The 22,361-nt window shown below is 44.6% G+C and overlaps 4 protein-coding genes across 6 annotated transcripts in view; 2 read left to right on the plus strand and 2 right to left on the minus strand.

Annotated features, from left to right (window-relative positions):
- Window positions 1–141: 141 nt before the first annotated feature.
- On the plus strand, window positions 142–2,347 carry LOC128256073 (pseudouridylate synthase 1 homolog). Of its 2 annotated transcripts, XM_052986131.1 has the most exons (5): window positions 142–279; window positions 389–511; window positions 572–1,057; window positions 1,408–1,684; window positions 1,754–2,347. In XM_052986131.1, the coding sequence occupies exons 2-5, from the start codon at window positions 472–474 to the stop codon at window positions 2,277–2,279; spliced, it is 1,329 nt and encodes a 442-aa protein (XP_052842091.1). In that variant the 5' UTR covers window positions 142–279; window positions 389–471; the 3' UTR covers window positions 2,280–2,347. The 2 variants fall into 2 exon arrangements, with proteins under 2 accessions (XP_052842091.1, XP_052842099.1); XM_052986139.1 differs by lacking the exon at window positions 142–279 and having other exon boundaries at window positions 389–507; window positions 1,754–2,346.
- A 171-nt stretch (window positions 2,348–2,518) lies between these two features.
- LOC128256046 (signal recognition particle subunit SRP72) lies at window positions 2,519–4,853 on the minus strand. Its single transcript, XM_052986096.1, has 4 exons — window positions 4,636–4,853; window positions 3,537–4,573; window positions 2,780–3,462; window positions 2,519–2,718 (listed from the first exon to the last, which is right to left on the minus strand). Exons 1-4 carry the CDS (start codon window positions 4,745–4,747, stop codon window positions 2,589–2,591), a joined length of 1,962 nt encoding a protein of 653 aa, XP_052842056.1. The 5' UTR covers window positions 4,748–4,853; the 3' UTR covers window positions 2,519–2,588.
- Window positions 4,854–5,601: 748 nt separating this feature from the next.
- LOC128256096 (histone H1.01) lies at window positions 5,602–7,138 on the plus strand. Its single transcript, XM_052986182.1, has 2 exons — window positions 5,602–6,406; window positions 6,644–7,138. Exons 1-2 carry the CDS (start codon window positions 5,741–5,743, stop codon window positions 7,025–7,027), a joined length of 1,050 nt encoding a protein of 349 aa, XP_052842142.1. The 5' UTR covers window positions 5,602–5,740; the 3' UTR covers window positions 7,028–7,138.
- A 348-nt stretch (window positions 7,139–7,486) lies between these two features.
- LOC128255949 (disintegrin and metalloproteinase domain-containing protein 12) overlaps window positions 7,487–22,361 on the minus strand; it is a 33,181-nt gene continuing 18,306 nt past the window's right edge. For both annotated transcript variants that reach the window (XM_052985875.1, XM_052985884.1), the window contains 7 exons: window positions 15,490–15,605; window positions 14,360–14,557; window positions 13,982–14,133; window positions 13,038–13,365; window positions 11,540–12,899; window positions 11,344–11,473; window positions 7,487–10,012 (listed from right to left, as the gene is read on the minus strand). In XM_052985875.1, coding sequence (XP_052841835.1) covers window positions 8,194–10,012; window positions 11,344–11,473; window positions 11,540–12,899; window positions 13,038–13,365; window positions 13,982–14,133; window positions 14,360–14,557; window positions 15,490–15,605 — 4,103 coding nt within the window. In that variant the 3' untranslated portion in view covers window positions 7,487–8,193. The remainder of the gene's footprint in view (window positions 10,013–11,343; window positions 11,474–11,539; window positions 12,900–13,037; window positions 13,366–13,981; window positions 14,134–14,359; window positions 14,558–15,489; window positions 15,606–22,361) is intronic.

A 22,361-nucleotide genomic window follows, 5' to 3' on the forward strand; every position in this document is an offset into this window, starting at 1 on the left:
AAGCGGTGTGGCAAGGCTACCGCTGGATTTTTCTTCGATTTGTTAAATATTGCAATTAATTTTGTTTATTTTTGGTTTGTTGCTTTTCAATTTGTACATTATTGCCCTCAGTTTAAATTGTTTTTGGTTGTTTGGTAAAATTTAGCTTACATCTCTTAAGTTTAGTTGTTACGTCGTCTACGGTTAAGACGTTATGTATTACGAACTGTTAAGTGTTTTGGCGCCTTACCTGCGGTCACACTGTGCCACAAAATTCAATAATTAAGTTCAATATTTAAAGTAAGTAAATACAAGAGAGCACAAAGATGAAATATCTTTCAATAGTGAGCATATGGTTTCCAAATGGAAACAATTTAACAGAAAATTACCCGTTTTTTCCCTTAAACAGCTGAGCTGTAGCAGAGCAAGAAGAAGAGCTACCAACACACGTGTGAGAATTCCTCTGCATCGACTTTGTGATTTGTTTATTCAATGTTTTTAAGTCGGTTATTAAACAGCAACACCAAGGCAGGTTAATTATTAACGCTCTAACCTCCAAACCCAAGCTTATTCGATTTTTCATTCCTAACAGTTCGCCTGAAAACCCTCAGTAACTCCTGGAATCGACACAAATCCTTTGCAGCGGCCATGTCGGAGGCTCTGGACAAGCTGGAGCTGGAGAAAGAGGCCAGGAAGGAGGCCAAAAACTCGGAGGACGAGGCTGTTAAGGATGCCAACCGCATCAAGCGAACACTGAAGCGCAAAAAGTGGGTGGACTGGAAGGAGCAGGACGCGCAGGATGCGGCCAGCGGGGTGAAGCGGGCGCCCTTCGATCCCGCCGAACGGATCAAGCGCAAGAAGAGCGCCATTCTGCTCAGCTACTGCGGGGCCAACTACTACGGCATGCAGCGCAATCCCGGCATGCAGACCATCGAGGAGGAGCTCTTCAAGGCCATGCTCAAGCACAAGTGGATCACGGAGGACAGTTTCGAGCAGGTGCAGATCGCCTGCTTCCAACGGGCTGCCCGCACCGACAAAGGCGTCTCCGCCGCCCGCCAAGTGTGCTCCGTCAAGCTGCGTGAGTTTGGGGGGGTCCATTTTTATAGGGTTCCATGGTTTCGCAACTATTTGTATAGTATATAGTAAAATACTTCTATCTAAAGTCTGGTGGTACAACCATTAGAGATAAGGTCTTGGGATCAGGTGTATTTCTTAAAATTATTATTACCGTTTTCTTGTTCCCATTGATCGATTTACCAAATATGATAGCAGCTTTATAATTAAATTTTTTGCACATAGTTCTCCAACTTTCAACCACCAATTGCAGAATTTACTATATTTATAATGAATTGTTTGGGTACAAATTTTATGTGACATAGCCCAATTACCTAAGCACTTTTAAAAACATTAATCAAAATCTATATCTAGCTGAGGAGCTGGACCTGGAGGCCTTCAATGCCGATTTGCCTGATCAGATTCGACTGTTTGGCGTGGAGCGTGTGACCAAGGGCTTCAATGCCAAGGATCAGTGCAATGCCCGAACTTACACCTACACACTGCCCACTGTTGCCTTTGCTTCCTGCGAGGAAAAGGTTGAGGATTTGCATGATACGTTCCGGATATCACCAGAGCTGCTGGCGAAAGTCAAGGATACTTTGAAACTCTACGAAGGCACTAAGAACTTTCACAACTTCACCAGCAAAAAGTAAAGCAATCAGATTTGTAATCCTTCGTTGAATTTAATTAACCTTTGATTAACTTGAAACCCTTGCAGAAGCTTCTTGGATCCCTCTTCCAAGCGGTTCATCATGTCCTTCACAAGCAGCGAACCATTTCAGAGTCCCCAGGGCATTGAGTTCGTGACCCTGAAAGTGAAGGGTCAGAGTTTCATGCTCCATCAGATCCGCAAGATGGTGGGTCTGGCCATTGCCATTGTGAGGGGCAACACGACGACGACGAGTTTGGAGCGGGCACTGACGGAGGAGCGCCTGGACCTGCCCATGGCCCCTGGACTGGGTCTGGTACTGGACACGGTGCACTACGAACGCTACAACGATCGCTATGGCAAGGATGGCATACACAATCCGCTGACATGGCAGGCGCAGGAGACGCAAGTGCAGGAGTTCGTCGAGCGGGAGATCTTTAGCCAGATTTACAAAACGGAGGCCGAGCAGCGCAACATGCTCGACTGGATAGGAACGTTGCATTACCACTCGTACGACACGCGAAAGGATGACGCTCCTCCAGCGCCAACGGATGGCAAGCGGAGTAAGGCTGGTGATGATGACAATGATGAATGATTTTGCGTTGATTTTTGTGGATAGTTAAAAGCAACGCTAAACTTTGTAATGAACAAGCAATTGCTGCAATACTCTTTGCTCTTAAATTGCTTTTTACTATGCTAAAAAACATAAGTATTCAATAAAAACTAGCTATTGATTACTTAAGAACCAATTATTATATATTTTTTATTAGTCCGACCTTTTTATTGTTGCTGCTCACAAACCCGCCCAATAAGTGCATAAATAAGACAACTGAATAACATGCAAATGCGGTTTGTATAATTATCGTTCAAAAGCTTAAAGGCATTTCCTTAGGTCTGTATTGACCTAGAAGCGACCGCCCTTCTTCTTTTTGTGACCCCCTTTGCGGTGCTGCTGCCTTGGTCCGGGGGTCGTCTCCTGGTAAACGGGCGTGGCGGGTGAGTTCTTGCTCAGATTGACGCGGTTGGACATGTCGCTGTAAGGGCAAGTTTAGGCTAGAAAAATAATCTACACATTTAATTTTATAATATGCTCACTATTGGTCGGCTGCTCCCGATGCCATGCCCTGTGATCCCTTGATGACATCCTTGCCACGCGCTCCACCTCGCTTCTTCCGGAAACCAGTGCGCTCATACTTGGGCAACCAGCGCTCCGGATCGGGAGCCACTTCGGCGTTGTAGTTCTTGGGCAGCTTGCCCTTTCGTTTCCGATTCTGGTTCTTTTTCTTCTCTATGGGGGTGCTTGGTGAGGGTTCGATCTTGGCATTGGCAGACTTCTTGGCCGCCTTGGCTGACATCACCCAGTTGGCCGCCTCCAGGGCATCGATTTCGGATGCCGTGGTAAGTGTCTCCAACTTGGGTAGCTTTCTGCTGAGTTCGAGCGCCCGCTTCGGCTGAAACTGGGCGTAGGCGATGACCAGTTGGGCCAGCACCTTTGTGTCGTTGGCGTTCAACTTCAGCAGCTCTTCCAGAGAGCTGGCTGCCGTTTCGGAGGCTCCGCCGCGCAAATGGAACTCGGCCGCCTGTCGCCACATATCCGACAAATCGCCACTGCTCACGTTGTTCTTCTTGTACCAGTCCACGGCTGACTTCAGCAGCGCCGAGGCCGCTGTCTTGTTGTCCGTGCCCAGGTAAAGGGACACCAGAGCGGAAACGACGCCAGGCTTGTACTTGGCCTCACCCAGTGACAGCAAGGTCTCGATGGCATCTTTGCGGTTGCCCTAAAAGGACAAAATAAAATGGAGGATGAGATATTCCTTTTAGGGATAGCTTTAAAGAAGATAAATAAATGTACCTGAAGCAGTTGCAATTGGATGACGGCAAACTTGCTGACGAAGGCATGGGATTTGTTGGCGGCAGCGAACTTCTGCAGCTGATCGATGGCCTCCTTGTGTTTGCGATCCTTGGCCAGCTGGCTGCAGCGGATGAGCAGCGCCTCGAATTCTACCTGGGGGTAGCTCTGGGCCAGCTTCTGGCTAAGCTGCTGCACTTGGTCGCCGGCGTTGGTGTAGAGGGCCAGCAGACAGTTGTTGACAGCGATGACCTGCTTTTGGCGCGAAGTAAGCTTCGGCTCGCACGCATCGGCCAGAGCGGCACGGATCTTCTTCTTCGAGTCGAACACATTCTGGTCCTTGTTGATCACCACTGAGTTGTTGCTGGCCACGGCCACCAGGGCCACGTCCTTGGGCTTGTGGCGTAGGCATTCCGCGTAGATAATGCCCGCCTCCTTGGTCTTGCCCTGCAGCTGCAAGACGTAGGCCAGCTGGACGCGGATGACGTCCACCTCCTCAAGGATCTCCTCCTCGGAGGCGCCCTCCTCCTCGAGGAACTCGCGGCACAGCTTCTCGCTGGTGCGCAGCTTCCTCTCGGCCTCGGCGTACTTCTGCCGATTGGCCTGGATGCAGGCACTATTGAAGTACTGCTCGTAGGTATCCTCCGGCACCTGGGGCACCTCCTTGGCCTGGTCCACAGCCAGATTGGCGGCCACTGCGCTCAGATTGGTGCGCCGCTCGTCCTCGTACTCGTCGCTGGTGTTCTTGATGATGTCGCGGTAGGAGTCTAGACACTCATCGTAGCGCTCCAGGCGGTACAGGACCTGTGTGCGCAACTCCTTGAGGTTTTCAGGCAGGGGCTGCAGGCCCGCATCATCGATGGTCTTCAGTGCCTGCTGCTGCTTATTCAGGCGGTACTCGCAGTAGGCCTTCTCGAAGACCAACGAGGACAGGCGATTCTTCTCGATGAACTTGTAGGCCTCCTCGAACTTGGACAGCTGCACCAGGCACACCACCTTGCAGTGCAGGGCCGTGGGATCATCAGGAGCCACGCCCAGGACTACGGGAGAACATGAAATGGGTCATACGAGGGGTACCACTCCAAAACATCCCAAAACTCACTGCGATTCACTGCCTTGACTGCCTTGTCGAACTCGCGGTTATTGCCGAACTTGTGCACATCGGCGTAGGCCGCCTTGATCAGCGCCTCCCTGGGATTGGCGTCCTTTGACATCCTCTTTGCTCAGCAGACTCGTGGGTGGTTAATGTCTTTAAACTTTCGACTTTTGGTTGGCATGCAACTTTTGACAGACGTGGACACTAGGGATGTGAAAAATATACCCAAATATAAACTTATCGATATTTCTGGCAAAATAATCGGTTTTGTGGCTCCAATTCGTAAAAATCGGTATTTTTTTAAATATTTTGATTTTGTTGGAAAGTATATGCTTAAAGAATATTTCTGCACAATTAAGATATTCTTTTAAAGTTCAAATTAAGTTGTTAACACAGCGCACCTATTATGGGTTTGATGTGATTTATTAACCAAATTTAAAAAATGTTCAATTAAACAAATATTAAATGCAAAACTGAACAAAACAGGGAGAACTCAGATCGGTACCATGACCGATTTTTAAAAGCTTTTTAGATTCCCTTCATTCTTCATCAACTGCTTCCTTATCTTCGATTGCTTTATCATAATTTTAATACAGTGACCGCTCGATACTATATATAATAAAAACCGATTGAAGAGACATGGTGTAAAATATATGCAAAAAAATGTATGCGGAAATGGGTGCTATATATATACATACAATTTTAATATCATTATAATTAACTCTAATTTTTTTGAACAGCCTTTTGATCAAATTTACATTTACAAAAATATGGTTAATTATATTATTTGCCCAGGAAGTCCGTGTGTAGTTGGAATAAAAGTTTTTTGCTTTCACAAAAATTAGTACAATAAAAGATAGATCTCTTAAATCATCGTGCACCGTACTATCAAGAACAGAGTTTACCTCTTTTAGGTAAAACTTTTTGAATTTTACCTTCACTAAATATAACTTTTTTTTACCGTTTTTTCCAATGGATTTTAAGCATGTGCTTGGTCGGCGATTTCATTTACTTGTTGTAACTCTGCGTGTTAAGAAGTCCTAGTGTCGTGATCTGTTTTAAAAATTGTTAAATTTTAATTTTTTTGTTTAATTAATTCCCAACCGCTGCCATGAAACTTGATCATATTGACAGCTCGGACGACGAGGGCGAAGAGGGGATGCACTCCGATCATCATGAATCCGAAGAATCCGATGTAGGCGAAGAAGAGGAGGAAGTGGAGCAGGAGGAGGAGGAGCAGCCGGATGGAGTCGAGCCGGAGTCCGATAATATGAAAGCTGCCCGACATCCCTATCCAACTCCACCACCCGATGAGGGGTCAAAAATGGCGCCACCCGATTCCGGCAAAGATAAGTTGGGTAAAAAGAGTGCCGCCAAGAGCTCGCTCCAATCCCTAGCACTCATGGCCATCGGAAAGCTGTCGAGTCGTTCGGGATCATCGGTTCAGGCCATCATGGCATATCTCAAGGAAAATGGTCAAGAGTGGAAGGATCCAAAGAAAACCGCTCGCATTATGTATCGGGCCCTCAAAGTTGCCGAGACCAATGGCGAGGTGGTAATGGTGAAGCGATCCTTCAAACTCACCGATAAGTACAAGAGCTCCTCCAAGGCTGAGGAAAAAATGAAGGCTCAAAAGCAGAAGGAAAAGGCGAAGAAGGCAAAGGCCGAAAAAGTTGTAAAGGAGAAGGCCGATAAGAAAGAGGCCAAGGTCAAGGCCAAGGAAAAGAAAGCTAAAAAGGAGAAAGCCAACAAGCCATCCGAGCGAAAAACGAAGGAAGTAAGTTCCTGTTAGTTATGATGATTTTTTTTTAACTTTATAAAAATGTAAAACTTGCAAATCTTGCAAATTTATATACCTTTTTAATTCTTTAAAGGGAACTAAATTTAGTTTGTGATTTTTTAGAAAGCCAACGATTTTGTCATTGAAACGTTTGTTTTAAAATTTGTTGCTTCTTAAAAACTTAAAAATTTAAAATTATATAAAAATTCAACATTTACATTATGTAACCTACAGCCCGGAAAGAAGAAGAAAGCCGAGGGAGATGCCAAGCCTCCAAAGTCGAAAGCGGCCGCCGCAGCTGCTGCACAGGCTATGTTGGAAACTCCAGAAGCCGCCGCCACAGGAATGGCCAAAAAGGCAGCTAAGCCCAGCGCTAAGAGAAAATCGGAATCGTCCGAGGTGGGAAAGTCGAAAAAACCGCGAAAATCCATCGGAACTCTGGCACAGCCCAAGGCGACCAGGCCGAAAGTGAAGGCGGTAAAGAAACTGGTGGCTGGCAAGGAAGTTATCTCTCAATCCGAAATTTTCCCATCCGATTTTTCTGAGGACCAGGCCATGTCCACTTCCACTCCCCAAGGAACTTCGAAGGAAAAGCGCAAGCGCAAGGTTCAATTATAGTTTGATTGTTATCCTTAGTTAAAAAACATTCGTCAAAATCGTTAATAAATATGGATTAAAGAAAACTATTAGATACCCGTGTTACTCAGCTTACAATTTTAAAAATAAACAAGAAAAAAAAAATAATAATAATATAATAATAATAATAATAAAAATAAATAATACTCCAAAATTGAAAACGTGATTTCTGTTATTAGTGCTGGCTGGCAGCATGTCAATTCTGCGCAAAAATTCGCAAGCAAACACAATTATCTTTAATTTAGTTAAACATATATTTTTTAGCATGACTTTCGTTCTATACACATTGTGATATCGTTCTTACATATGGGTAGGTATAACATAATTTTTTGCAACATTTAGACAATTTAAATTGACTTGGCTACTGAAACGCTTCTCTAATTACTTTTCAATATCCCCAACATTACAACATCATTTAGTTTATTACTTCGAGTCGGCGCATTTGTTGTGACAATTTAACATCTTTGGTTTTTATTTACAAAAGCATATTGCGTATAAACATATATATAAATACATGGGATTACCGTAGAGTAAAGTATAGATACAGATACGCGTACGCAACTATCGTTAGGGGCTAAAATAAAACTTCACATGCAGCGCTTAAACATTAACCATTGAGATACATACTTAGCACATGGGTTAAGCAACGACTTACGTCTAACAAGTGGGACATCGGTAAAGGAATGAATATCAAAGGCGACGCAGTCGTAGTCATAGTCAGTGCCAAATAAAATTTGATCGCATCTTAACTAAAGCTTAAGTCAATTCCACGTAGGATGGGGATTTAGCCAGACCAAGAGCATAGCCAAGAATCACAAAATGGCAGAGAATGTAAGCTTAAGATTTTTCCTAATTTTCCAAAAGAGGCATAGCAGTGTTTCTAATGTGTAACATCTTACTAATGTAATCTTAAATCAAACCGTATTACATAAATATTTTATCAGTTGTATCGAATCATTTGTTCTAATCTTTCTTAGATCATTTAAAAATATCGAAAGTTTAATAAATAAGAATTAAATGAGTACAAATTGGTAAGGCTAATGAACAGTTTTCAAAAACCTGATGAACGTTTACCCTAGTTCGTTTCTTTCCAAAGAACATTTCTCGCTATGCCCCGGGTCAAGCTTCTTATCATAGTTTTACTTAATCTACTTGCTCTGCTCGAATCGCTGTGTCAGCGATGCAATGTTGGACTTTGGCGCCGCCGACACCGCCGACGCCGCCTTCACTGTGGGTGGTGTGGGGGCAGCCCCTCCGTTGGCCCGCTTTCCCAGGACACCACCTGGTCCCACAGCTACTCCGCCGCTAAACGATGGCTTGGCCGAGAGCGGCTTGGGCTTCTGGATGGTGGCCGAGGGCGCAGTGACTGCCGCCCCTGCCGACCCGTTGGGCAGTGCTTTCGTTGTGCTCTTCATGAAGGACTTGGGACGGGTGGAGTTGGCCACTCCGCTGATGCTGCCGCTGCTGCTCCGCTTGGCCAGCTGGACAACAGGCGCTGGCTGCGTCTGACCGCCGGTTCCCGCCGGCGGCTTGAAGCTGGACATGCTGGGCAGCGGCTGCGACTTGTCCGCCACCGTGGGCTTGACCCGAGCCACGGGCGCATTGACCGGCGGCGGGCGATGATATGTGCTCGATGCAGATGCATTGGCTGCCTTCTCCTCCAGCACGATGCTCGCGGGCTTGGGTGGAGCAGGGCGCTGGGGACTCTGTGGTGGATCTGCAGGAGCTGGCGAAGCTGCTGCAGCTACGGGCTTCCCCGAATATATCGAATCGCCGTTGATCTTTTCTAGCTCATTAACTATTTCGTTTAGCAATCCCATATCGCTGCCATTGCTGGCCCTGCTGGCCACCAGATCGCTCCGCTTGAGGGTCTGTGCCGCTGGTGGAATCTCATCAATCACCGAGTATATGTCGTCGTTGGAGGCTCGAACCTCGTTCTCCACGAACTCGCAGTCGTCGTAGGTGTTCTCCACCGATCTCTGGGCAGAGGCCACTGGTCGCTGATAGCCCGAGGAGCTAATGGAGTTGGTTTTCTTGATCATCACTGGTGGTGGCCTGGGTGGTGGCGACTTGGGTCTCGAGGTGCCACTGCTGTTCACCTGGCCACTTTTGGGGCGTGGCAGTCCCGGAGGTGAACGCATGGATCCGAAGCTCTGCACCGATGTCTTTTTCGTGGGGGAGCGCATGGACTGGGCGCGTTTTACTAGATTCTGGGTCTCCTCTTCGCGGGGCGTGGTCTCCGAATCCGAATTGGAGGACTCCGTTTGGGGAGCAGCGGGCACAGGCATGGGAGCAGAGATTTCCAGGGTTCGCAGCCGCTCCCTATTGATGTATGTCTTTTCCTTTAGCGGCGCCTTCTCCTCCTTTTTGAGGAACGAAGCAAAGCGACGAATGGTGCCATCTCGTTTAACATTCAGCTTGGGATCGGCGTGCAGCGGCACAGGGGGAGCTGGTGCAGACCGAGTGGGCGAGAGATCCTCCGTGCTGACCTTGAGCGGCACCATGGTTATTGTACTCGAGTCCAGCTTGGGGGGAGAGATGATGGGACGCGCCGTGGAACCCGGATTGGGCGGCGGCAGGGCAGGTGCTGGCCTCACCCAAGTGGCCTCTGGTTTTGGAGCGGTGGGGGCAGGATCCGGGGTCGTTCCCGCCTTGACAACCGGCGGAGGAGGTGCCATCCGCTGTGGTCCATCCTGCTGCACAGTGGGCTGCACAAAGGCCACATTCGGTCCACTGTAGTTGCTGGCCGGCGAAGTGGCGTCGTTCAATGGACGCAGAGTAAAACCATCGAATTTGCCAAATAGTCCAGCGGTGGGTGTGGAGTCGCTTGGGGATTTTAGGAGCGCCGAGTCCATGTCATCAGTACTACTAGGTGTGGATTTGAGTAATCCGTTTCCCGTTGGTGGACCACTGCCATTTTGATTGGTTCTCGTAGTTATTGGTTTGCTTCCGCCCGAGGATTTCAAACTGCAAGGACATTCAATTATAGAGTTTAACATAAGGAAGTCACTTTTGGAGAATAAGGCTTTTAAAGTGTTTTTGTGTAACATACCAATCGAAAGACGTGCATAAACCAAACACCATATTGCTAGGATAGTAAAACATAGCTTAAAGAAAAGTAATCACATACAAATAGCAAGACAAATATGAAGCCAACACCAAAAGTTAAAGCAAAACATTTATTGGAAAACACACAAAATCAAGGCAACTAAATCTAGAAACAAACATCAAATAAGGGCTGTGTTAGTAGACGTTGGGGATTATGTGTTTTAATTTTATGTAGCATCAGCTCAAGTGTGTTAAATTGAACGAAAAAGTTTTCTTCGGATCTCCGAATTTGCAATATATCCCTGCAGGTTTTATAAGACACAAATCTAATTACCCTAATAAATGTTATCTTTCATTTATCTTTATATTCTCGCTCTGTCTTGAGCTGTTTCTTAGTAATGTTTTTTCCTATTATTACACTTATGAATAAAATAGTTGGATCTGACATTGTTTTATAAGCAACGACATTTTTCCAATCCTTAGTTTTATGAATTTTAAACTTATTTAAAATGTATATACAAGTTATTATTCGCTTGGATTTTAATTGGACATGTTCAAACTTATCATTGAATCTTTGTAATATTGCTTTAAAATTCTGCAAGGATACTGAAACGCCTTTGGCCAAGCGCAAAGTCATGCAGTATTTGGGTGGCAGTGCAAGCGTGTTTCACTGTGGTTAATTTGTGGCTTAGTTTTTGGCGCACCTCGCGGGGTCGCTCTGTATGAACTGGGCGCCCTCGGTGAGTGCCAGTGGGTTTGTGGTGGCATGTAGCTTTGGAGCCGTGATATCCAGCTTCCGTCTCAGTGTGCTGTTGTGCGTGTTGCCCTTGTCATTCTTGTCAAGTGACTCAGTGTTGTTGTTATTGGGGGAGAAGGAGGAGGAGGAGGAGAGGGTGGGGGAGTGGGGACAGTGCGGCAGGACACTCGCTTTCGGAGCGAGCACCTTGCGTCGCACTTCGTAGCTGCTCTGGCTTTTGGGCACAGAGGGCGGTTGGATGTGAACCTGATGCACTGCATCCGGATTAGACTTGTGGCGCGGCAGGATGGCGTGTATGTTAGTAATGGTGGCCGAAGCCGTGTTAGTTGCAGCCGCTGCGGCAGCTGACTGGTGGTTAGTGCGGACTGGTGGGGGTGGTGGTGGTGGTGCAGTGCGTGCAGGGGTTTGTGGGGCTGCTAAGTGGGTGGTGATGCTGCTGTCGGGGCTGCTGCTCTTATTGGAGCCGATGCTGAAGGAGGAGGTCGATACATACATATTGTCGGCCAGCTTTCCGTGGGTGAAGATTCCGTTCTTGTAGCACTGATAGATCAACCAGAAGCTGCCCACCATAGGCAGCACGATGAAGAACAGCACGTACAGGAAGCGCTTGAGAACCACAGAACCTAAACAAAAGAAGAGATTGGCATTAAGTAAACCGGTTTACCCTGGATTTAGTATTCTTAGCTCACCATTCGGATCTGTGGCTGGTCCACTGTCCGGGGATCCTCCCGAACCCGCCTTCGAGCACGACTCGCCGCCGAAACCGACATCGCAGTGGCAGTGTCCTCGACTGTTGCAGATGCCGTTGCCCGAACAGTCGTTCGGACACGGCGTACCCATACCCTTCTGGCGAACCACCTCCACGGGCAGGCATCGCTGGTCCACGCACATCTTATCGTCGCCGCACTTGGCTCCATTGGGCGTCAGGCCGGGATCGGTGGTCTGCAGGCCCAGGTCCACCAGCGCGGTGCGGCAGGCCACAATCTTGAGTTTGTGGCTGACGTAGGAGTGGGACAACACGGCCGCCGACTCCATTCCGAACTCCAGCCGTTCGTTCAGGTGAATGCAGTGCAGCATTCCACAGTTGACATGCTCCTTCTCGCACGGCAAATAGGTCTTGTTCAGGCGATTGTAGCCGCAGTTTCCCAGGCGGCTTCCCTCCGTGTTTTTGTAGTAGCAATGCTCCGAGTTGTCGCCCGTGGGTCCCCACAACGTCCGGCACTGTTTGGAGTGCGAGCGACAGGTGCCGTGGAAGCAGTAGGCTTGCCCGCCATCACAGGGCTCTGTGTCCCGCCGGAAGACATCCGCCGGACAGTACTCGGACTCCCCAGTGCAGTACTCCGGCAAATCGCACTCGTTCTCCGCCGTCCGGCAGGCACTGCCCGCCAATTTGGGCAGGCAGGTGGTCAGATCGCAGCACTCTCCGGTGGCACAGGAGGCGTTCGCGTGCAGCATGCAGGTTTGGGCATTGCAACAGGCATTCTCACAATGCTCCGGCAGTCCGCAATCGCACTGTTCGCCGGGCTCAACGAAACCATTGCCACAGGTGGGCGACTCGAACAACCTTTCCGGCTTGTTCCTCAGACAGTAGTTCATTCCGCGCGAGAAGGCTATCGTGAGCTGGTCGATGCTGCAGCTGCTCCAGTTGACCGGAATGAACGAGGTACTCGAGGCCGCCATCACACACTTCTCGTCCGGACAGTGGCAGTCCGGCGAATCGTGCTCCATGCCAAAGTTGTGGCCCATCTCGTGGGCCATTGTGGTGGCCACCATCGCCGTGTTGGGGCTGTGCTGCATGCTCACTCCGCCGGAGTACTCGTACGTGCAGATGGGACCCTTCAGTGCCTTGCCCACCACGCCGCCGGTGAAGGTCTCCTTGGTCAGCAGCTGGGCATTGTCGTTGGGGTGCTCCAGCACCAGTTTGGTGCTCCGGTAGTTCAGGAAATTGCGCAGCGTCACGTCGCCATCCACGGAGAACTCCATCTCGTTGGACTCGTTCCAGATCACAACGCCCACCAGAGCCACAAATATATTTAGGGGGACATAGAGCTACAATTTTGATGGAAAAAATTAGATTAGTTAAGGATTCTTGATGGGAAAAGTCAGGAGTTTAACTCTGGAAGTACTGATTAATTTATATTTTAATGCATATATCATATCTAACTTATTACTTGCACATTTACTCACCGCATTGATAATGTTGGCCAGATTCTTGCAGTGCTGGTGCACTTTCTTGGCACTCTCCTGAAAGTTCTTGTACACCTTGTTGTCCACCACGATGACCAGCTCCACGTAGCTGGAGTATTTGTTGGCATTGTACGGTCCCCGGATCAGTTGACTGCTGTCGTCCGCTTGCCGCCTCTTCCGTAGCAGGGTCCTCCCGAATTCTCCGCCATCCAGGCGGAGTGGCAGTGAAGGAATCTCCGCTCCCAGTCCATTTTCGTGGTCGTGACTGTGGTCGTCCCTGTGGCTATCGTAGCCACAGGTGGCGTTCGTTGGATGCATGTCCGCCTGTCTGCGAAGAACAAATCGAAGGTAATTTGATATTTCCGTGGCCAACAAAAGAAATTAATAACGGAAGTGACGGTGGCGCATAAACATAATGAATGAGTAGGTCGGTTATGGTTGCGGGTTTCGTTCTGGTTTCGGCATTCGAGCAAATATACCCGAAAAAGCAAATATTTGTGGCCCACAAATAGGTAAACATTTGGCCAACAAACCCCTTCCCTCCGGCTCCTAAACCTCAAAATATTTGCCCGACTGGGCAGTACATTTATGACAAGTCAGTAAACAGTATTTCGCTCGGGTCGATATAGTTTAGAAACTCTCGATAAGATAAGCGCCGTTTGGAAAGGAGAATCATGACTCGACCGGTATCATAAGTCGAGGAGGAGACACCATAAACTTCAATTACATGGTTATCATTAGCCGAACTCATCAAGGTGCGAATGTGTATTTAAACTAACATTTACGTTTTTATTACGGCAATTTCAACTCATCTTAATTAAGTTGTTTAAATACTATTAAATTGTTTGCTTGATTTAGTTCATTTAAATCATCTGCTTTTTCCTACTTTCTTTAAAAGTTCTGAAACCTAATTTACGGGGAAAGCATGAGCTCGGGGAACTTACCTGAGCAGATAGTGGTCATCCTGCAATCGTCCCTTGCCGTGCACATGTGGATGGATGAAGTACGTTTGCCTTCCATCGAAAACGATGCCATCCAAAGCACCTTCGCAGGTGGAGAGGGCTACCACAGAATCCGGTTGACCTCGAATGTGTCCCTGGATGGCGAAATCAAATAAAATGGGAAATCATTACACAGTTAACAGCTTTACTGAATTTAAAATACAAGCACGTGAATGAAATTTTATACGATGCAATTCAAATCGGAAATCAAAGATTTAACATGCACGACTTTTTGTTGAATATTTGTATGTATTGTAGTTGCTCGGAATTTTTTAAATGTTTGTGTTCTTTATTTTTTTTTCTGATTTTATTTAAACATACCTGATAGTGGCATAAATCAACCTCAGTCTTGGTAAAGTTGCGAACCACATGGCCAGCAGTGTCTGCTCCGCCGGAGGAGTTCTGATATCGCAGGAAGTGGGAGTCCGGCAGCAGGCGATCGTTGCGCTGCAGGTCGATGGTCACCCGCTTGCCCTCGTGGGTGTAGCTCAGGCTAATGTGCGGCGTGTGAAGGCCGTCCTGGAGGGCAGGAGAGCAGGAAGATAACGTTAACAAGATTATGCCATTTCGGTATGGCGCGGTCAACCCCATTTATTTCATTTTCGCATGCAAATTGTGGGCGTGACAAAGTGGCGAGGTGCGAATGTGTAACGTCCTGCCCGCCGCAGGAAGTTACCTTCAATTTCAAACCTCTTCCCCTAAACCACCCATGTGTCTGCTTGTTGAAACTAATTAAAACGGGTTTGGCTTTTGGCCAGCGCACCCAATGAACTGCACACACCCTCTCCCCCTCAGGCCTGAAATACATTTCGTGAAAATTTTACTGTTGCTGGGGACTTTATTTTCGGGTTAATTTGTATTACCTTCCTACTGCCCGGGGAAATGGTAAATTGTACAAAATGTTCAAATATCTGATGAGTTTTAAATGCCAAAAAAAGTTAGCTGCTCAGTTAACAAAATATGTAAAATGAAGGTCTAACAACAAACAATCGTTAAAGTTTAACATGTAACAAATTAACTGTTGTTATAATAAGTTTAATTTTCAAAAATTTTGTTGGCTACTCTATTTAAATTGTTTAACGTAAATTTATATACTCCACATAGCAAACAAAATGTTGATTATAGTGAGATGTAGTCGGAAAAAAGAATGAGACACCTTTCAGACTTTTGGTAGGATAAACGTAGTTTATACATGTTCAGGTAGAGTTCTAGAAAACTCAAGATAACTCGAAGTGTTTGGAATTTGTTCTCTCAATATCTTAACATATACAGCTGAATAATTTGTTATTTATTTGTACAATAGCTATAAATAAAACGACTTAATAACATTGGTTTGTTAATGTTGTCCTGACGATAAGGGGGAAAATTGTCATAAGAATGACATAATGTCACATGTAGTGCATCATTTAGCAGAATTACCCCAAGATTTACCCCTGTCCTTGGCTACTTACGGTGGCATCCAGAGTGGTTAGCAGGCTGCGCTTGGTGCGTCCATGTTGCACCTGCGGTCGTATCACAGTGTGAGTTGAGAACTCGTCGAGGACGGGTAAATGGTCGGCGGTGTGCGCTGCAATAGAGGACGAGAAAGGCGTTCATTGTGGTGATGTAATTGCTGTTAATTACAAACTACTCATGCCGCACCTAGAATCCCCCTTTTCCCCCGTCAAGGTGAACAAAGCATTTCTGCGGCGGAGTGTGCTGTATCTAATAGGCTTAAAGTCAACGTTGCCAGGCATCCAAACGCTGACAACTTGAGCCCGAAATTAAGGCGAAGCAGGCATTCGCTCTGATAATCATTCAACATGTTGCCGGGCATGTTGAGATACTCTGATAAGACGCAGAGCATCACTCATCTCGCTTTTGGGCCCTTTCAGGCCAGGGGCAATGCTAAAATTAGCAAGTTCATAAATAATAGTATATAAATACGGGACAGACTTTTGGACAAGCACAGAACACATCTAATTAATGCGAGCAGCCAGACAACGAGGGCACATGTCTGACGACCCTGGCATGTATCTTACAGATACAGATTCGCTTAGCACTTGAATGCAGGGCGAAAAACAGCCGCGGTCAAGACAATAGTACTAATAATAACTTTTTAAATTGAACATGACATACTCTTTGGAAGCAAATCACTCATTTCAAGTATAATATTTGTTTGTCGATTTAAACTTGTAAGTACTTACTATAAGACTTCAATTCTTTTTTGTATAAGTCTTATTGCTGGTAAAATTCGAAAACTTTTACTTTATAAAGTCACGACGCTATAATCTTTGCCACAATGGTGTATGTTTGTACAAGTGGCAAAGTGCACACGCACGCAGACCAGAAGCGAAATCACTCAAGTCCTGGGGCCAACACAAGAAAACAATAAACCATGTAGACCAAGTTGCCCTTGCCATTTCCCTTCCCAAAAACAACTCTTCAATTTTGCAGCTCCCTTTTTCATGCTCAAAAGTCACTCTCCAGCGCCAAATGTCACACGCGTCAGGGCTTTTTGCTTTACACGACGCAACGCGTCACAAAATGCTGAAAGTACCCACAGCAAAAAAACAGAGATTCTGTTGTATTTATTTATAACACGCCCGACGTTTAACGCAAAATCATGAAGAGGCCGCCAAGTTGTTCAAAGTGTGTTATATATAAAACATGTTTTTTTTTTACACATTATTTGTGCCTTGTTTTGTTGTTGGCAAAAGTTTCCTTTTTTGATGATGCCTCCTTCCTTGGGCATATATTAATGTTTGGCTTGAAAAAAATCTCTTTGGAGTCAATCAAGTAAATAAAGAAACAATGCAGTAAAAATTATAAATTTACAATAATTTAAAATTATAATGATTCTACAGTAACTTGTTCGTTAGAACCAGTTTAAAAATAAGCTTTGTTGGCGTTAAAATTTTTCAAAAATTAGGTAATAAATAGATCACAGGAATATAAAAAAAGGTGGGATCCAGGTTTTTTAACTAAGTATCAGTTTAAATTTTGCAATCATTGAAAGCCAAAAATGAATAAACAATTTTTGCACATATAAATCGATGTATTTGTTTAGATGTTTTCAATGCAAATCGAATAGAAAATTTAATTCCAAGAATAGTTGAATGTGTAGATTGGATTTCTAAAGGGTGTGACCGCCACAAGAATGGGGGGCTGGAACTACTTAATGGGTGAGACATCATAAAACTGAGCTAATGACTGGCAGACTAATGAAAATTCCCTCTGACCCAAATGTATCCCTTTCGTATGCATCTGCTGGATGTATCACCATATGGAAACAGGGGGGCTTGGTGGTATTTCTGGCTTATTGCTTACGGAAAACAATTAACCCAAAGTAAACTTGAGTGATTGATTGGCTCAAATGACTAATGAGCCACACGGCCAGGCCCCCTTCTACGCATCAATAAGTTTTTCCGGCTCATGTGAGTTAACTACTTTCTTTCCAGCGCAACTTTCTTCAAGCTGTAAAAGTATCTACAAGTGGGTGTCGAGTTTCTCAGCTGATAAGCAGAAGCAAAAAATGCGATAGGGATGCATAAGAATGCATGTCTGCTGGCAATCCGAGAATTCAGGACAAGGCATCGGCATGACACCAGATTGTTGGCCAACTGGCGCCAGGAGGCGCCTGAAGGACTGTTGTCCTGAAACACTACGTCGAGTGAAAACTCATTAAAACTAGAACACAACAGCAGTACCCACGCATAGATAGCTCTAGGCAGACAAATAATTTCACATAATGCACTGAGAACAATAAAAAATTTAGTTTAAATTAAATTATTACTTCACGTTATGAATCTATATGTTTAATGTTTTTTTAGTTCTCAAACTTATTTATAACAAACATAACGTTGCAGATTGGTAATCTTAGGGATAAGTAGTTTTAAAAAAATGATTGAACTTGATTTCTAAAAATGTATACATTATGATTTGGTTGCTCTATTTCATGGCTGGCTATTTTCACCAGTGTAACTCTCAACAAATGGGAAATTATCACACACTGGAACCAAGTCAAGTCGGAGTCTTGAGCCAGAGGCAAACATATGGCATAAGGGTTCCCAACTGAGGGTAAACCAGGCCATCCACCCGTCTATCATCGCACGGGTCATGCATCGAGTGATGATGGATTCCGCCGGCTAAAATAAGGAACAAATTACAACCCGATGCCGAGTTATTTTCATTTTTTTGACGAACTGATGTCGTCGCGTACTTTGATGTTCCTTATATGCCGATGATGATGTGAATGATGGCGATGAGTTTGGTGGGTAAGGATGTTTTGGGCACTGTGCCATAAACTGTGTTTGTTTGGACTTGTTTGTTTGGATCTTCATCCGGGTGGTAGATGGCATGGATGGCAGGGCCCGCAGGCTTGAAACTGATTTTGATTTCGGCTCACACATTTAATTTTATATCTTCTCTGCATTTGTCACTTGTCAAACCCCAAGGGGTAAACGTCGAAGGGGAGGGGTTAATAAATAAATGTGTCTCCGTCCTGCCACACTCACCCTCCGCCAATACCATATAACAATCAACGGGGGCCACAAAAAATTTATTAATAACTGCTGGCGTGCCATAAAAAAAATTGAATGAATCCAATGTATAAAGCATTTAGTTTTTACAGTGAACTTCACATTGAAAGTGGAATAGAATGGGGAACGAAAACCATTTCTATAGCTTCCCATTTGAATGATGAAAAATGTGAAACCTTCTCAAGTGGTCGTTGGGCCATTGCATTCTTCAATCATAGCCCCGGGCATTTAAATATTTTAAATTATGACTGCCGGGGGCTCGAGAAGATATGCCAAACTCAATTTGGGCAAAGTTTCTTAGGATGCCGTCGTAAAACTTCCAACACTTTAACGGGGGCCCCCAAAACTAAAAATATTAATAGAATCTCGCTGCCATAAACAGATTAGTGCAGCCAAAGGCGTGGCCAAAAGAGGCGGGGATTTCCACTTTGGTGAAGGCATTGAAAAGGCATTCCTGCTAATACAAAAATCGAACCGAATCGAATGTGTGCCTAATTGATAAACAAGACGAGGAGACGATGACGTCGGCTGGGGATATTCGGATTCGAATTCGGATTTGGGACTCGGCTTCGATTTTTGGCTGTGAACTGCAGCCGAATACAAATTGGAAATGCATGCGCAAGTCTTTCGTCTCCCCCTCATAAAATGCGTTTACTGCCTGTGCTTGAGTATAATTGAATTATAAAAAAAAAAATTCAATTGTTTTTTGGTGCGCAAAGGAAATTAAATGTTGGAGAAATTCAAAACAAACCCCGACAAACGAAAGCAAACTCAATTGCAGTCAAAACGACACGCACACACTCATCACAATTTAATTAAATTGTTTTGGGCCTTAAAAGAGGGGTTCTGAATTGAAAACATTTTGCCATGACATTAATGGCCAAGTATTTAAAGAAAATTTTTAAAATGGAAGTTTAAATTATTCATGCGGAATTTATTGACAAGTTTATTGTTATGGGAACTATAAAGCATTGCTTTTATATTTTTAATGGACATTTTATAGGGAGAACGATTTGAGTGACATATGAATGAAATATATTTTAATAGAAAATATAAAATAATATTCTTTAAAGAATTTAAGGCTAGAAAATCCCCAAAGAGTTACTATATTGCTTAAATCGCTGATAAAAATTGCCCGCTAACAAGCATATATGTATTTAACAATCTTAACGAGACAAATAAGTCATCAACCACCTGCTGAGGAGCACTTTATGAATACAAAATCAACGTTTATCCACCCATCAACCAAATGGGCCAAATCTGAAAGCAAATCGTTCTCCTCCGCTCCGAACAGTAGCCCGCAAAACGCCTTTCACCTCAATTTTCACCTGACAAAAGGCCGCCAATTCTGTGCCCAGTCAACAAATGCAACAAGCCACGCAATCCGAAAGCCAAACACGAACATCGACTGAATCTGGGTTAACCGAAAACTGCGCATGCGCAGCTTTGAAAGACCCGAAACGGAAGATAAGCATCGGTGAGTCAGGGTTCTTTATGGATATACACTTCCTAAGTAAAAACTACAGACTGGTTGGTACTTTTTGACACATTGTACTATTTCAATTCCTAAAGTTTATTTTGGCATTCTAATAACCAAACCATTGCATGTTTCTCTTGTCTCACCTGATTGTGAACATTAGCTATACATCATCGTGACTGCCGGTTTCTTCTTCATATTTCTTTCCCAAATAAATGTACACTAAGGTAATTGTTGTATGGTCTATATTTATCCTACTTTTAAGTCATAAAATCATATTATTTAATGACAATAAAAAAGTTTTTTTTGTAAACTGTATACCTTAATAGCAAAAGTATAGATAATTATTATTAGATATTTCATTTTGTTATAAATTTATGACACCTATTGAAATTAATAAAATTTCGAAAGTTGACATTTGAACATCACATATCACATCACACTTGATTCACATTCTAACCAGCATCGATTTCGTTTCAATTTCGAGATCTTAGCTTATTGGTTTGCAAACCGTCTCTGTTGGTTCACATGAATCTTGTCAAAGTTTAATTGCGACTTCGGGTTGCCTGTTTTGGCCTGCAGCAAGTTCCTGTGCCTGGAGCATGCATAAGGGCACCGTTTGAATTATTTATAAGCTGCCCCCTCGCCAGCACACACGGCTGCCCCTCACCCAGAACCCCAACTACTTGAATATAAATAAAACTTTGGCCAGGCCACGAAACGAAATGAAAACAACCAACTGCAGACACACGACTGGGGAGCGAGAGCAGCAAACGGAATCAGAAATCAAATTGTAACTTGAGTGCGCGACTCAGAAAAGGACAAAGGAGGTAAATGAGGTGGGGGCAGGCCACAAAAGCCGCTTTGTTCGAGTTGGTTTTACTTTTTATTCCATATCCCATTGCCGGGCGGGCTGTCGGGCTGGCTGGCTGGCTTTCCATTCCGGGGCGTGAAAAGCACTTGAGCAACTGACATTTGTCGGAGAAGAGGGCTTGGCCTGTGTCTGAATATGCACTCAGGCAAACGAAGTAGAAGGATTCCCGATCTCGACATCTCCGCTGTCGGATTTGGGAGAACGAAACGAAGGCGCCAGACAGGTAGATCCCGCATCCGATCAAATTAAACAAAGGTGGAGCTCCTTTTCTTTCCAATCATCCCCATGACAGTCAGTTTTGGGTTTTTTTTTGACTCTGTGTGGTCCAGTTAAAAACCGGGCACCTGTCAGTCCGAGGGGATCTCAACTTCATTATGCTGGCTTAGGATCCCTTCATTAGAAAGTCATAAAATGGACAGAAATGCTGCCAAGACATCTAAATAGGAAATCTAGAGATCCCAAAAGAACCCTAAATAAATGCTCGCTCCATTTCTGAAGACACTTTCTATAAATAATATCGAAGATCCCAGCTCCCCATTTGCTTTATTTTTGTTGCACTTTCGCTTCAGTTTGTTTAATTTTTCGTTCTTCTCCTTCCTGTTCTTATTTTCCCCTACTTGGCGGAAATTAATTGCCTACAGGATTTGGCTGGCGTTGTGCATAAATTAAACTCTCAAAGCGGCCATTTATATAAATCAATACCTCGGTACTTGTTGACAGGCCGCAGGCTGAAGGAGTCTTTGGAGATGTGGGCTTAGCAGCCGTGACCTTATTTTTATGTGCGCCACTATGCCGCCCCTTATTCAGTGGGTTAAGGTGCTGTCTTGATGCCATCAAATTTTATTTTGATTGGATTAGCAATTGCCTCTTATGTGCACGCTTTCACGAGTGATAACAAATTTTAAAACTTTAATAATTAATGAAAAAATATTTAAAATTAAAGTTATTTAGAAAGATTTACAAATTTTAAATATTTTTAGGGAGCTAAACTATTAGTTAATAAATAGATTCAACATAACAAAATAATATAATTTACGTGAATAAATTTATTATTCACATAAAGGTTGTAATAAATAAAATCAATAAATAAGGTAGCTATGAATTAATATATATTTTCATTCTGCTTACTCTGATCTATTGTTTAGCTGTCTTTTCATTGAGCCTTTTACCAACGATGCTGTCTATGAACAACAAGCCAATTATTTCTGCAGATCGCTGAAAAATATCAGCTGCATCCTTGTCTAACTATGCCCTCCTGCGATGCAGAAAACTCCCTAGGGGAAAATTCAACAAGAAAAGGCCAATAAATTCTGTTCAATGCAATAATATGCATTGTGCGAATTCATGAAGCCATCTCTCTGCTCGTTGCCGATTTAGATAAAGATCACAAGTTGTTGATGCACCTGCCATCTGCTAATCTCTATTATTCAGGGTCAAACAATAGCTTGACGG

This window comes from Drosophila gunungcola, chromosome 3R (genome assembly GCF_025200985.1).
Source record: "Drosophila gunungcola strain Sukarami chromosome 3R, Dgunungcola_SK_2, whole genome shotgun sequence".
In the NCBI taxonomy this organism is placed as follows: Eukaryota; Metazoa; Arthropoda; class Insecta; order Diptera; family Drosophilidae; genus Drosophila; species Drosophila gunungcola.